The 15,254-nt window shown below is 44.9% G+C and overlaps 1 protein-coding gene across 1 annotated transcript in view; it reads left to right on the top strand.

Annotated features, from left to right (window-relative positions):
- The window catches only part of LOC102386115 (transmembrane protein 68-like), a 25,331-nt gene extending 12,082 nt beyond the window's left edge, over positions 1-13,249 (top strand). Inside the window, exons 4-7 of the mRNA XM_025214179.1 lie at positions 1,849-2,042; positions 7,167-7,227; positions 9,486-9,625; positions 12,690-13,249. Of these exons, the coding sequence (XP_025069964.1) occupies positions 1,849-2,042; positions 7,167-7,227; positions 9,486-9,625; positions 12,690-12,794 (500 nt within the window). The 3' untranslated portion in view covers positions 12,795-13,249. The remainder of the gene's footprint in view (positions 1-1,848; positions 2,043-7,166; positions 7,228-9,485; positions 9,626-12,689) is intronic.
- Positions 13,250-15,254: the final 2,005 nt, after the last annotated feature.

The following is a 15,254-nucleotide window of genomic DNA, read 5'->3' on the forward strand; positions in this document are numbered from 1 at the left end:
GGATTAAACAGCATTTCATTTCAATTGCAGAAAAAAATCTGGAATTTTTTTTTTTAATCAGAATATTTTGGAATTCTATCAGAGAGAACCAGAATCTGTGGTTATCCGTTGTACTAAAGCAACTTGTATGTATTAGTACAGGGGTGGGCAAAATATGGTTCATGGGCTGGATCTGGCCCATAGAGGGGCCTGTGGTGGGTCTCTTGATCTATGTTATGCCTGGCCCAGGTACTGTCTGGATATGGTGTGTCCTGCTGCCCCTGTGCACACAGCGGAGCTGTAGTGGCTCCACAGAGGGGCTAGCGGCAGCTCCTTCTGGCTGCTGCTGGCCCCAGCCTGCAGTACTGGTGGGGACCCTCTTTCACAGCCCTGACCCAGCGTGCCCTGTGTGATCAGGATTCGCCAATCCCAGGCTGAGCAGCAGCGGCAGGGCCGGGCAGAAGTGGTGGCTTGGTGTGGAGGGTGGGGGGGGAGAAGCGGCCCCTCCCCGTCATTGCTACAGGCACTTCCTGGTCACTGCCGTGTCCATGCTGCCCATTGTGGCAACAGTGACAGTGCAGAGCAGCATCTGGGCAGCCCAGAGGTGGCAGTGAGGCTGCTGGAGACATGGGGCAGCCTGTCGTAGTGTAGGCTCTGCTGGCTGCATCAGGAAGTGCCTGCAGCAGGCAAGGGAGAGGGGCTGCTTTTCGTCTGTGCCAAGCAACCGTTTCTGCCTGGCTGCTGCTGTCACTGCTCAGCCTAGGTGGGCAAGTCCAGAGCAGAAGTGGGGCATGCTGGGTCAGGGCTGAGTGCGCAGGTCCCTGCTAGTACTGTAGATCTGTAGCAATGACCAGTGGCAGCTGAAAAGCTGTCGCCACCTGGGCTGCCTAGGGGTTGGTAAGGCACGCCACAGCTGGGCAGTGTGAAGCAGGCATAGGGCATGCTAGGGCTGTGCACTGTTGGTGGTGGCAGAGAGGTGCCCCAGGGTGCATGGGCTCTAGGCTGTTGCAGGGCAGGAGCCAATGCTGACTGGCTATGGGGGGCGCACGCAGGGGATCCCATGCAAACCCACCATACCCTCAAAGTCTCCCCTACCCACACCTTCTCCCACATAACTGCATGCCTCTGAGGGGAGCCCCACTCACTACTACATGCACCCACACAAATGCCCCCATTCCCCCACCCCCTCCATAAACCCCATAACTCCCACTTCCAATATACAAGAGTAGGACTTCATTTTGAGCTATTATGCAATCAGTTCTATATACATGCTGCAAATACACACAAATCATGGCAATGTTTTCTAAAAATAAAATTAAAATATGTTATTGTGGATGTTTGATTTGTAGTATATAATTTTTTTTTCTGGTCCCAGAATGGATACCCCTCTTCCCATAAAGGCATACTTCTGGGGGCAAAGGGAGGGACTTCTGGTGGTAAAGGTAAGGGGGCGGGACTTTAATCCCCGAGATTGGTGACCAGGGGGCAGAGCACCTGTCAAAGGGCGGGGTTGCTCTTGCAGCCCTTGATAGCTCACCAAAACTCATTAAACCGCTCTGTAGCCCAAATAATTGCCCTCCCCTGTATTGGTACAATTGGTACTAACGATTATGGAGAAATATTCACTTAAGTGTATTCTATATTTGGTTTATTGACATGCAAGTATTAGGTTCTTTTCCATATCTCTCTGGCTAAAGTGTCACAACTGCAATGTTTACACACACTCTTGTTGGTCTTATATTCTAAGTATGCAGCAGTTTGACATCTTATTAAAGTTTTTGTTTTACTGTATTTTTTTCATATGCAAGCTGTAATTGTGATATGATTTAAGTTCTTTTTTAATAATGTATTTGATGTATACTTCTTGCAGGCTTAAAACATGTTTAGAATCTCTTAAGTTTCTTCATGGTACAAGGGAAGAATGTATGAATGCACTGAAAAATGGTGAACTAGTGTGTATTGCACCAGGTAGTGCTCGAGAAGCATTGTTCAGTGATGAAACTTACAAACTTGTATGGTGTAATCGTAAAGGCTTTGCTCACCTGGCTATAGATGCAAAAGTGGTGAGTAACACACCTGTGAGCATCAATCATTTCAATATAATTCAGATTATTGGCAGACAAACTAGTTACCACAAGGTATACCACAATGGGGGCTTGGCTTCACTATGTATCAGCTACTGTGTAATAAATCCTGCTGTGCATACTCTTAACCTGAAGGAATGAGGGCTGAATTGCCATGGTTTACCTCCTTTCTCTGAGATGTTGTCAGCAGCTAACATCGGTGTCTCTGACATAATTTATTGGATGTTGTGTTATTTTATACAGACTGACCAACATAGAGCTCCTTTATCTTTTCTTCTTTTCCCATCTTTCTCCCTGTCCCTGAGGTCTGCAATCCTTGCTGCCTTCTGGATTTTGCACACATCCCAGTTTCCTCTTATTTGCTGTGATTTCATAGGGCGCATGCACAGACCACAGGTTTTAATCCTGATTAAATTAAATAGGTTTATAAAATTTAAACTTGTTTATTTTGGAGCATCGTGTCAGTGTTCGCACGCATTAGGGTTTCAGACAAATTAAGTGCAGTCTCCAGTCGATGCCACAGGAAAGTGGGACGGTCCAGTGCTATCCTCCTCTGCCCATGCCACAGGGAGCTGGCAAATCGCACAAGAAAAAAAAAATGCGGAAGCAATTTGTAGTTCACCCCTTCAAAAAAAAAAAAAGTCTCAGCCATCTAGTAGACAAAGAGGCTCATTACGTCTTTGAGTGCCTTCATGCTTGCACACAATGAATCCATTGATGTGATGCTTTAATTTCTGGCAAATTAAACTAAACTATGTCTGAGACATTTTTACTTTTAATGCACAAGAAAGACTTTTTTTAAAGCGTTCAGAAATTCCGCTCATGCAAACAGACATGCAGTTGCAGCGCATGAAAGGGGTAAGAACAGGGTGTGTACAAAGGCCTATATATATCCAGGCCATGTCCATACTCTGCTGCTGCTTTACTTTCCTTCCATACTCATAGTGAAGTCTCTAATTCAGGTTATCATGTTCATTTTTGCTTTTCTTTAGTGGATACAAAATACAGCAACTAAAGTGATCACTTGCTGTTGTTTGATTCTTTTTGACTTTTTTTGTTGTGCTGTGGTTTTTTTTTTTTTTTTTTTTTTTTTTTTAAATGGTTTTTTCCCCCCCCCCCCCATGGATCTCCATATATACCATCTTCTCACACTACCTTCAAAGCTCTACACTCCTCTGCTTCCCCTTCCTCCATTATTTTCTTTGCATCGGTAGCCTTTTCTATCCTGTTTAAATCTTTACCCAGTTGTCTTTAGGACTTCAATCTTGTAGCCATCTGTGCATGGTAGAAGGGCTCACTTGTAAGGTGCCTATCATTTTCACACTTTAAGTTTCTCTTAAAGACCCACTTGGGTCTTCTCAATATTTTCCACATCCTTGTTGAAGTCCTTCCTGAAGTGTGGTGCCCAGAACTGGATGCAATACTTCAGCTGTGGTCTCACCAATGCTGAGTAAAGCAGAAGAATCACTTCCTTAGTTTTGTTTGAGATGCATTGATCGCATGCTAGTGTATTGTTTGCCCTGCTAGCTACAGCATCGCACTGACAGCTCATGTTCATACTATGGTTTATTATTACCCCTAGATCCTTCTCAGTTGTGGTACTAGTCAGTTTCACGCCACCAAGCCTGTAGGTATGCTGAGGATTGTTTATCCCCAGATGGGGCACTTTACACTTTCTCAGTGTTAAACTTCATCTAGTTCTGATCCTCCCAACTTGCCAGCTTGTCTAGGTCCACCTGAATATGCAGCCTATTTTCAAGTGTGACCACGCTCCCCCGCAACTTGGTGTCATCCGTGAACTTGGCCAGTGAGCTCTTCAACCCCCCCCCCCCCCCCAACTTGGCCAGTGAGCTCTTCACCCCCATATCCAAATCATTGATAAAGATGTTGAAAAGCACTGGACCAAGCACGGACCCCTGTGGGACACCACAGGCCACTTCTTTCCAGGATGACACACATCCATTCATTAAAACTCTCTGGATCTTGTCCTGTAGCCAGCTTCCTACCCACCTAACTGGGGGGCAGTTAAGCCTACAATCCTCCAATTTTCCTGTGAGGATACTCATTGGGATACCGAATCAAAAGCCTTTTGGAAGCCTAGATATACAATGTCGACCTCTCTTTTCCAGGTCGCGAGTTACTTGGTCATAGAAAGAGATGAGATTTGGTAAGACAAGACCTGCCTGCAATGAAGCCATGCTGGCAATTGTTTAGAATCCTACCTTCTGCAAGCATATTGCACATAGACTCCTTGAAGAATTTTTCCAGAATTTTCCCTGGGATAGAAGTTAGGCTAATTGGCCTGTAGTTGCCTGGGTCCTCTCCTCCCCTTCTTGAAGATGGCCACAACATTGGCCTTCTTCCAATCTTCAGGGACCGCCCCTGAGTGCCATGAGTTGTGGAAGGGTTTTGGCAAAGGTCCTGTGATGACTGTAGCCAGGTCGTTAGCACTCTCGGATGAAGTTCCTCTGGTCCTGCTGACCTATAAGTGTCTAACTAATCACGCACCAGCTCAATTTCAACACTAGGAAGGCGATCATTCCTATCATGTCCATTCTGAACTTTATCAAGCGTGACTTTCCCCTTAGCCTGGTGAAATACTGAAGCGAAGTGGTCATTCAGGAGTTCAGTTTTCTCTTGGGTGTTGGTAACCTGCTGTCCCGAGTTGTTAAGCAGTGGCCCTACACTTCCATTTATTTTCCTCCTGTTCCCTACATAAATAAAGAAGGACTTCTTATTGTCCTTAATTTAAACTAGCAACAGAACTCTAGTGTCTGCTTTAGCCTTTCTGATCTGCTCCCTACAAGTGTGGGCTGCTATTATATAGTCCTCTTTGGGGACTGTCCTAGGCTTCCATTGTTAAAGTGTAGATTACTATTGCCTGGCCCATAGTCCCCTGCAGATGTGATCTGAGACTATTGAGCAGAATCATTTGGGATGCAAAGTCCAAGGAACTACTCTGTGTGAATAGGAAAGGACAGTAACTGAGTTCAGTGTTCATGTTGCCTAATTCTGGCCATACTATAAAAAAGATAACTATCTATTTGCACCAATGGCTGCAGTCCATACAAATGTATAAGCCTGATAAAACTAGGGCTGTCTATTAATCACAGTTAATGCATGCAATTAATGCATTAATTTGTTTTTGTGTGATTATTTATTTATTTATTTTTTTAATGTGTCCTGTCACACCAGAGCTTGACTGGTGAATGTCCACATGAGTACCCTGGGTAGGGCCCTTCCCCACCTCTCCTTCTGTGTCTTGATGGTACTTTGAGAGGAAGGGGTTCAGTGTTGTAAGTGATGGTCCCTTATAGGGGTTCTCATAGTACATCCACATCTGACTTGGGGCTCCACCTCCCCTATACCCTGTCCATTCACCAACCATGGATGATAGTGCTTTATAGTCCACAATTGCTGCTTCGGCGCTCTGGCTCTGCTCACCTCACACCAAATGTAGCTCCAACATGTTATCCTCCACTGGGCTGCTTAAGATGGCAGTGTGGGTATGCCCGGCATTGTTTTCAGCTGCCTGTACCCAATCCTTATCCCTGCATCGGAGACTCTGTGTCCTCTCTTGCCGGAGAGTGTCTCTTCTGACTTGACCCAGCGGGTCTCGACCAGAATCGCAAGCAACGAAGAATGGGTGGGGGGGAACCCAACAAGAACTTTCTTGGATCCTCCCCTCCAGGAGAGTGGAAGGCAAGGGCGGGGAAGAGAATAGGAGGAATCCAATAGGAGACTTGATTCCTCCTATCCCTATCTCAGTGGAGACCCAGTTGCTTGGAGTGCCCCACTGCTGTCACACTTCCCAGCACCCCCCAAACTCTGGGCTCTTTCTGCCCGGTGTTGGGTTACTGTCCTTCTGGTCTTTGGCACCATCAGTGCCTTTTAAACTTTCCATGGTGGTGCATGCGGTTGACATCATCAGCTGGGCGCTGCCTAGCTGGATTGACAGAGTGCTCAAAATGTGGCATGGTGATGCCGCACACAGCACCAATCCAGGCCTACTCTCCCTTGCTGTTAAGTCCTGCTGGTCCCATGGTGTTTCCTGCCCCCTCCTCTTGACCTGATGAGGCTCTCGGGGATTTTGGTGCTCGTGTGCAGTCTTCACTGTCGCATGTCTTAATAGTTGTTGGTGCTGGGGGAAAAGTGGCCCCTCCACTTCTCTGCTGTGTGCCTGCCAGTGCTGCTGGCAGAAAGCTGCCCCACTCCCTTTGCTACTATGTATGCCTGCTTTGTGTGCTGGAGAAAAGCAGCAATTTCTCCTTTGCTGCTGCTGGGACATGCATACATTTCCTAGGAGCAGACTCAGCAGCTGGATGCAGGAAAGTGTATAGAGAGGCAGGGGTTGAAGGGCTAGGTCTTGGGGACTGTCTGGGATGTGTGTACATCCAATAATGTGTACAATTGGGATTCTATTATTGTTTTAACTGCAATTAAAATTCTGATTAATCGCAACAATTTTTTTTAAATCTCATGATTAATTGCGATCACTTTTTAAAATTATTCGACAGCCCTTGATTTAAAGCTGAACACAGCTTATGGATAGCTACCAGTAGAGACCCCAAAAACCATACCAATAATGCAATTTGAGGAAATGTCTGACGTTCCACAGATCACCCCAAAATATTGTGGGTTCTCATCACATTTCAAGTTTTTTTCCCCCAGTGAAAAAATATAGGTCTTAATAGTGGTCCATAACTTATTGGTTAGGGCACTCCTTTGGGATAGGAAAGACACCATTTCAAGCCCTCTTCTACTACCCAAATTCAGATAATACTCTTGAAGTTGAACCTCTCACTGTGTGAAGGTGCTTTATACACAAGACTACTAGATGTTCTGGTGTGGTAGCAAAGGACAAATCTTCCTTGACCAGCTCCAAGGTTCTGATGCACAATTCTGAATGAAGTGTGAATAACTCCTTAACTGGAGATGAGCCTTCTAGGCCAGATTGTATCTATCTCTGGAAGTTTCTTACAGTGTGAACATATCTTTCTTCTTTCTTGAAATAATTGGATGCTTGGAAAGATGAGAAATGTGGACTCCTTATTACATGTTTGTTATTTAATTCCTACCTTCTGGTTCTTTTCTCTTCCTTAGCCCATCATTCCAATGTATACTGAAAATGTTCGGGAAGCAAGTAGAATGCTTAAAGAAAGGAGTAAGAGGCATTTTAAATACTATATTCCTTTTGAGCATTTGTCACTCTTCAGTCTCAAAGTGTGTATTCTTCCATTGAATCGTTCTTGGTTTTGGCTTGCTCCTGTTTGTGGGGAAAATGGAAAGTTTCCATAGATTGGCAGACATTAATATGTATGTCTAGGATGAGCCATAGGCTGGTGACAGACATTTATTTTTAAAGGCATGATAGGTTGTGATCCACATTCCCAACAGCCATGCCTCCTGCCATACCAAACATGTTTCACAGGACAGTGGTATTGGGATCAAATCTCAAGCGCGTCCTTCTTGCCATTGTAGGGGCAGGCTGGGATCATGATTCTGGGATTCCCCAGCACTGGCATGTTGAAGGTTGGGTGCCTGACCCTCAGTTGCCTGTTGGCTGGATTGGGACTGCACCAGGGCTTCAGCTAGCCCTGGTGCACTCCCCAGAGTTGGCTGATGATTATTCTACAGCGTGGATTATACTGGGGCTGCTTCAAGCTCTGGTGCGGTCCTAGACCCAGCCAGCCAGGACTCTGCTGATGGTTAGCCTGCAGGGATATACCAGGGCTGGTTTGAGCCTCAGTGCGGACCTGGAGCCTGACAACAATCATCTGATGGTGAACTGGTGGGAACATACTGGAGTGACTGAAGACCTCAGTGCAGTTCTAACCCTGACACATGCCCAAATTGTCTTGATGGGACCGCTTAGCATTTTTCCCTCCATATATTACACATATTCTATGTAATTTGGAGGTGGGGGGGGCTGGTTTCCCTTTTTGGCATTCCTTGAATTGTTTAAATGTGTGGCTGGGTTGCAATTTTAGGCAGGATTAACAGACTAACCATGCCTTTCAGTTTCAAGGTGAGGCTGTCCCCTGAAGGCCTGTAGCATAATGGCAGGCAAGAGAACTATTAAAGCAAATGATTTCTCTTACCTGAGGGGGAGCACAGATGGTTTGCAAGGGAGATTATATCCTTAATAGCTCTGTATGACATGAAGAAAACTCAGGTTTATACGGCCAGACAGTTTTAGGGCAAACCACTACGGCTGTGCGAAGCTTCAGTCGCTGATTCGATTTGGAGGAGATTCGGCCTGATTCAGTGACTGGCTCTCCAAATCTGAATTGAATCAGGAGACCCACTAATCTCTCCTAATTGAATTGGAAGCATCCGATTTCAATTCGGAGAGGTTTGACAATTCAGCCATAGACAGCTTTTTTGCATGTCTCAAGGTACCAGGCATGGCTCGTGAATGCTGAGGTGGTGGGGCAGATGCAGAGTCCCATGGGAACATGGGGGTTGGGTCCCCCGTGCACTCAGCGGTGGACACAGAAGTGGACCAGAAGTACTTCCAGTCCACTTCCAGGTCTGCCGCAGAGCACGTGGCCCTGCCGCGCTCCTGTGGGATGCTCCATCCACCCCACCATCTTGGGATTCACAAGCCGTGCCTCGTACCTCAAGGTATGTAGAAAAAACATATAAAGCTGTGTCTATGGCTGAATTGTCGAATCTGAGTGAGAATCGAATCTTCAGATTCTGCTGAATTGAATTGCTGTCCCCTGAATCGGGTCAAATCTGAATCGAATACTGGCCTTTTTGCACACCCCTACAAACCACGCTGGATTAAATTGAATTGGGAACAACTACGGGAGGTGATCCAGTCTGACTTTGAGTCAAGTGGCTAAAATAGTGATTCTGAGCCATAGTGCTGGGGTACTTTTAGTTACCACGTGAGTCTTTTGAAGGGTACTGCAATGTATAAAGAGGTGAGCCAAGTTTGAGGAAATGAGAATTTCAAATTTGGGCTTGTCAAGGCATTGCTGTTTCCCTACCCCTGCTGTCTGGCCCCTATGCAAGGACTAACATCCTGTAATGAAAAATGCATTCATTTTTTAAATAAGGTGCTGCTCAATTCCCACAAGTTAGGGAGGGGTGTCTTGAGCCTAAATAGTTGAGAGTTGCTGCACTACAGAGAGAGACAGTGCTATTAGATTATGAAGGTGCTGAAATGAAACTCAAGCAGGCTGCACTGCACTGGATGCCAGCAGCCTTCGAGTTAAAATACCCAGACTAGAGAGGGTAAGTGAAATAATAGGATGTAATGAAAAAGGATGTCCCCCTTTTCTGCCTTTTGGTTGTGAGGGAGTCATTTAATTTGGGAAGTTTGGCAGCTCTGTTTTTTCTTAAACTTAATATATGTTCATTTCTCCACAGCTCTGAGACTTTTTTTCCACTTTCTTTTAATTTAACACACAGAATTAATTAGGTGGCTATATGACACTCATCGAGTGCTAATAGTCACACCACATGGAGGACTTCCAGTCAAACTTCGCACGCACATTGGAGAACCCATTCCATATGATCCAAATATAACTGCCGAGGAACTAGCTGAGAAGGTACATTGGTTCCTCTAACGTTATCAAATTGCCTTCTAGATCTTAATTTTCTTTCACCTTCAAATGGCTATTTCAAGCAAACTTGCATCTTCATTTCTCTTTTTAAAATGGGCTTTATCTATGAGCTTGAGTTATGGGATATATCTGGGCTGTTCCACCAGTGACTCATGGCCTGCCTGAGACGGGCTAATTTGTTGCTGTCCATCTGCCCAGGTGTTGTTCCCCTTAGCACAGTGGATGTTGCTGTCACCAGGCTTCTCCTCCCTCTGCCAGCTTTGCTTCCTGCTTCTGCTGCTGGACGGAGGTCAGGGCAGGAAATCATTGCTGTGGAGCTCAGGGAGCTCATATGGCACAGCAAGGGCACACCCATGCAGTGTAGCACTGACATTGCAGCTCAGCAGCTGGTGTGGTGGGAGACCTATGTAACATATGACCCTGAGGGCCCTCAGGCAGTACAGATGCAGCTTGCATGGTGTGTGCAGCCCCCAGTAACTTTGAAGCTGGGCAGCCCTGTATTACGTACTGTACCCAGGGCCACACCTGGAGTAGTAGATTGTAAGCGCTGCAAGTAATATTGCATTGTCAGGGGGTTTTGGTGGTGCACTTTTTTCCCCCTGTACTGCTTGAATTGTGAACGTTTCCTTCACTTCTTGCCTTCCATGTTTTGGATCACTTCTGTCACCATAAGTTTGTGGCTGAAAAGGACAGTGTTAAGCAGCATGGTTATGTCCAAGTTAGCTAGTCAGAGTATCAAGACTGCCTAGCATTGGGTCAGACAAATACTTGAAAGTATTTTAATCTGTTGAAATTGGTGGCAGCTATTTTGCTTAAATATCTGTGAGGATCTGGGATCTAGGCCCATTCACATACTTTAAGACCGGTTTATGGTGCATTTTCAGATGTTTGGCCTAAAAACTGCTATTAGTATGTTACCCAGACCAAAATCTGCCATCATTTGGTTTATGCTGCTTCCAGTTCTCTGGATTCTGAGCTATGTGAATTGTACAAAATGATGGATACTAGCTTCAAGTATAGCTGAGCATATTTGCGTGAAATGTCAGATTGCTGTCCAATGGGATTTTGGGGGCAAAATTTGAGAGAGGTACTTCCTTCTGCAAGCTATGGGCTGGCTAGGTATAGTGTTGGCAACGCAAGTTAGGTTTGTGTTTTGTGGTGGGGAGGGGTTACTGGCAATCTGTGAGCTTTCGACTGACAGCCCAACTTGTTTTGCTGACTCATTTTTTTTTCCTGATGTTTTATATAATGTAAATTCAGCTCCTTTGCCAGGCCCACTAGCAGGACTGGGTTCAGGTTTAGGATTTAAATATCAAGCACACTGAAAAAAGGAAAGATTGATTTTTTTGTTTGTTTGTTTGTTTGTTTGTTTGTTTGTTTTGTTTTTTTTTGGTTCTCAGGAGGAAGTTGGCATTGAAATATTTTCTTAGTTATTGGAACCCTGCTTGACTGCAGGAATGGTTTTACATTGTGCTGCCCCTCTTGTCAGGGCCCCCAGCTCACCACCACCCTCTGATTGCCTGACTGGTCCAGGCATTGTGCTGCTCCACTTGCCCTGTCCCAGCATGGACCCCTAAAGAGGTCTACTGACAACCCAGCAGTATTGGAGCACACGGTTGAGACCATTCTCCCTGCATGGTGCTGTGCTCCCACTCTGACACTAGATGGAGCTTCTGTTCCTGTCTGTCAGCTTCTATCAAGTTGCAGCTGTCTGGTGTATTTCTTGATTACTTCAGCTTTTTTTTTTTGTTTGTTTTAGAACCATACAGTAATGAGGCCAGACCAGAACCCTGTACACAGTCAGATGAGGGCAAGTCGTCCACTGAGTAGGCAGCACCTGATGCAACCCCAGAGCCATGTTTTGGTCTCAGCTGGGTTGCATGAAGCAATCTGGGCAGCCAGTCACCTGAAGCCACAGGCAGCAAGCCCATCCACTCTAGCCCCTAAAAACTAGACCTAATCCCAGGTACCCTTGTTGAGAGAAGGTGACAGTTCTTCTCCTGACTTTGCATGTGCTTTCTTGCTGGTATTCAGGTAAAATCCTTGTCATGCCTTGATTCCAGTTCTATGGGCTTGATTCTGGTTTGACCTTCAGCACTCACTTTTGGCTTGTGAGCCTGATTTTATTTTATTTTTTTAACTCTTGGCTTACCCTGTCTCCAGCTATGGCTTCTGACCTTTGCCTGCTTTAACTTTTGGCTATGGCTCCCAACTCTGATTTTTTTTGATGTCAGGCGCCTTTGTACCCCCAACTCCCTGGACTGGACCTGTGCTTCAGGTGTCTAACCACTAGACAAGCAAGGCAATTAAAACTGTACCATACCATGTTACAACTCCTAGTTCATGTTCCATTAGAAGTTTATTTTCTATACTCAGTTCTACAAAACTAGAAATGAAATTTTTTTTATCCTAGACGCCCACTCTTTCTCAGCCTGCTGTGACTGCAAGAACTGTTTCTGGGGAAAATGTAGACCCTTTTGGGAAGTATGGCTGTAGAGCCAGTCAGGCCCATTCTCTGTAATCAGGGGGGCTGTTCCAGCAGGCCTTGAACTCTGTATGTAGTTTCAATTACAAAGGATTTTCCTTGTACAACTCTCCAAAGCTGAGACCCGTTTACCTGACTTGCCTACCTCTGACTTCCAGAAGATTTAGGTACTAACTTAACAAACCCTATTTCCAGATGCTTTCATTCCCATTGAAACAATGAACCCAAAGCATAAATTAAGTGAAGAGAGGGTACATTAGAATCCTGTTTGTAATTATGCAGGACAAGTTATGCAATGCTCATTGCAATGTTATACCAGTCTTGCTCCCATTTACTTGGTAGGTAATTTTGCTATCCATTTCAATTGGAGCACAAATTTAGTCCTTCTGTTCTTAAGGAAAATGTTGTAGAGACAATTGGCACATGCATGTTTTCCCAATAACTTCTACCCTTCCCTAATTCCTCATTTCCAGGTGGCAAAAGGTAATTGGGGCTCTACGATGTATATGCTTGCATAGTGTCAATACTTGTCAAAGTTTAACTGTCTTCTCTTTTCCTTACCAGACAAAGACTGCACTCCAGAATTTGATACAAAGACACCAACAAATACCAGGAAGCATGTGGAAGGCTTTATTGGCATGTTTCGATAAACCACAAAAAGATGATTAGAAAATATCATCTCTTTATGGACTCATTAAGTATAAAATACAACATTACATGTACTTCAATAAGCAATCCTCTGAAAATGCATGGTAAATTCTATAGAAATGGTTGCTAGTAGATTATCATTGATATTGCATATATAATTTACTGGTTTCTGTATAACTGGAAATGGTTTGATGTTGTAAAGGCTCCATTCTGCAGTGTTTACCCAAGCAAGATTCCTGATGATTTCAGTGGATGGGGAGATAATGCAAAAAGATGCATTTTTGCCAAGGTAGTGAACCAAAAGCAAAGAGGGTTTGGTTCTTAGTGGTTACTTTTATAACCCAACCTTGATTTTTTTTTTTTTTTTTTTTTTTTTTTTTTTTTTCTTAGATAGATATAGAAAGGCATTCCCTTCCATTTCCCAACTATTTCTGACTTTTTCTCTCCCTCTCTATTCCCTATAATTATGAGTAAGCTAAGACATAGGTTAAGCTTTAGCATTTTATGTTGGTAGAAAGTATGTTGTTTTTTTTTTTTCTTCTTCTTCTCTCTCTCCTTCTTTGCAAATAAGTGCCCTGTTGTTTTGATATGGATATCCACTGTTTTATATTTTATTATGATTTTTACTGTCTTATATTGTGTGATTACTGTTTCACTGAGTTTTTTTACTGATACTATATGATTTAGGCCTACATGTGTAAGTTGGCATAAGTCATGTCAAATTTCCATTTTGTATGTCAATCCTCCATCTTGTGTCCTTGTGTAACTTACGTTGTAACTGTGACTCATGTCTAACCAGTCTCATGTAAATTGGTTCCTGAATGAATGAGGGTGCTTGAGGTACAATGGTGGCAGGCCTCTACTGAATGACCAACTCAACAACTGGACCATCAATTCAAAGACTAGACTATTGCCTTATATTAACTCACCCAGGAACCATGGACCTCACCCAGGAACAGAACAGAAACCCAGCATTTGAAAGACAGACTGCTGCAGAAATCAGCCAACCCACCATTGCACCTGAAACTGCATGCTTTCACCTGTAGTGCACATGCTCAGTACACTAGGGCTGACCCTTGCCTGAGCATGCCCCTGCTACTAGGGTCGTAGAAAGTCTGCCCCTATAAGAGGGGTAGGGAAGACAGACCCAGAGGGAATACCATTTCCATCCAGATCAGACCAGCTCCACATCACACCTCCTATCCACCCCAGAGGCCCTGCTGGCAACCCTCTCTGGACAACACCTTGCTGAAGGAAACCTCCTGGACTTCAGTCCCTCTACTAAGCCTTTTTCTCTTCTGCTACCATCGTGTGTGTGTGGGGGGGAATCAATTTTGTGCTCTGTGTAGTGCATTGCCTGTTTAATAAAACTGTTAATTTAGAACCCTGAGCTGAGGTTTGTTTGTTGTTTTTTTTTTTTTTTTTTTTCCCTCTTACTGACCTCCTGACCCTGCTCCAATCTCTCTTCGCAGCCTTTCCCAGTGACCAGAGCCCCGATCTGGGTCCCGGCACTCCTGTAGCCTTCCCTGGCTACCTGATTTTTTTCCCCCCCCCCCCCAATTAGCTCCTAATGACAGCCCCTACCAGTTTCCTGGACCCGCAGCATGTCCCCCACAGCTGCTCCCAGCACCTCTCTGGCACCCGTGGCTCCCCTCCGGTTCCTCCCAGTTTCCCTCTTCCCACATACCTCTTGGCTCCTCCATAGTCTCTTTGCTCCGGCTCCAGCCCCTGTCTCTGTGCCGGTTTCTCCACGATATCACTCCTTTGTTCTGCCAGCTTTCCACATTTTTCTTTGATCAATCAACTCTAATTAACCTTAAGTTACCCCCAGTCCCCCTCCAGTCTGCCAGTTCTAATCCCAGCCCTGGCAACTTTCACTCACTTCCACTCTCTTATTTTTCCCTTTTTCATCTTAACCCCCATCCATCTTCCTCCTTTCCCTCCTTCTAGAAATCTTTGACCCTTGACTACCCATCCCATAGTTGCCAAGCACCCTAGGTATCCCAAGCACACATGTTCCAAGTTAGGAACTCACCTGTGTTTGTGTAGGTGGGTGGTATGTACGTGAACTAGGAAGTACATATATATCACTGTGTGCGTGATATATGAATTAGTGATCTGTGTATGGGTATTGACAACTGATTTTTGGCTAATTTTTGGTGTGTATAGTGTGTATCTGCTTGAATTGGTGATCTTGGATGTGTATGTGCCTGAGTTGGGGGGGGGGGGGGTGTGTACTTGTGCAATTGTTGTTCCTCCCACGACAACAACTTTAGGTAACTAACTCCTGTGTTCAGATTTTCAAGAAACTCTTCTTAGCTACTACCTAGTCATGCAAGTGCCTATATTTCTATCAATGGGTATGTGCAAATCCTGTCTAAGCCCCAATGCTGCTATGCTGCTCGGAGGCCAAACCCAGGAAGAGTCTCAAAGTAAGTGCTGCCAGCTTACCTCACCTGTAGGTCCATCTAGCACTCTTTT

The sequence above is a fragment of the Alligator sinensis genome, unplaced genomic scaffold (assembly GCF_000455745.1).
Source record: "Alligator sinensis unplaced genomic scaffold, ASM45574v1 scaffold999_1, whole genome shotgun sequence".
In the NCBI taxonomy this organism is placed as follows: Eukaryota; Metazoa; Chordata; order Crocodylia; family Alligatoridae; genus Alligator; species Alligator sinensis.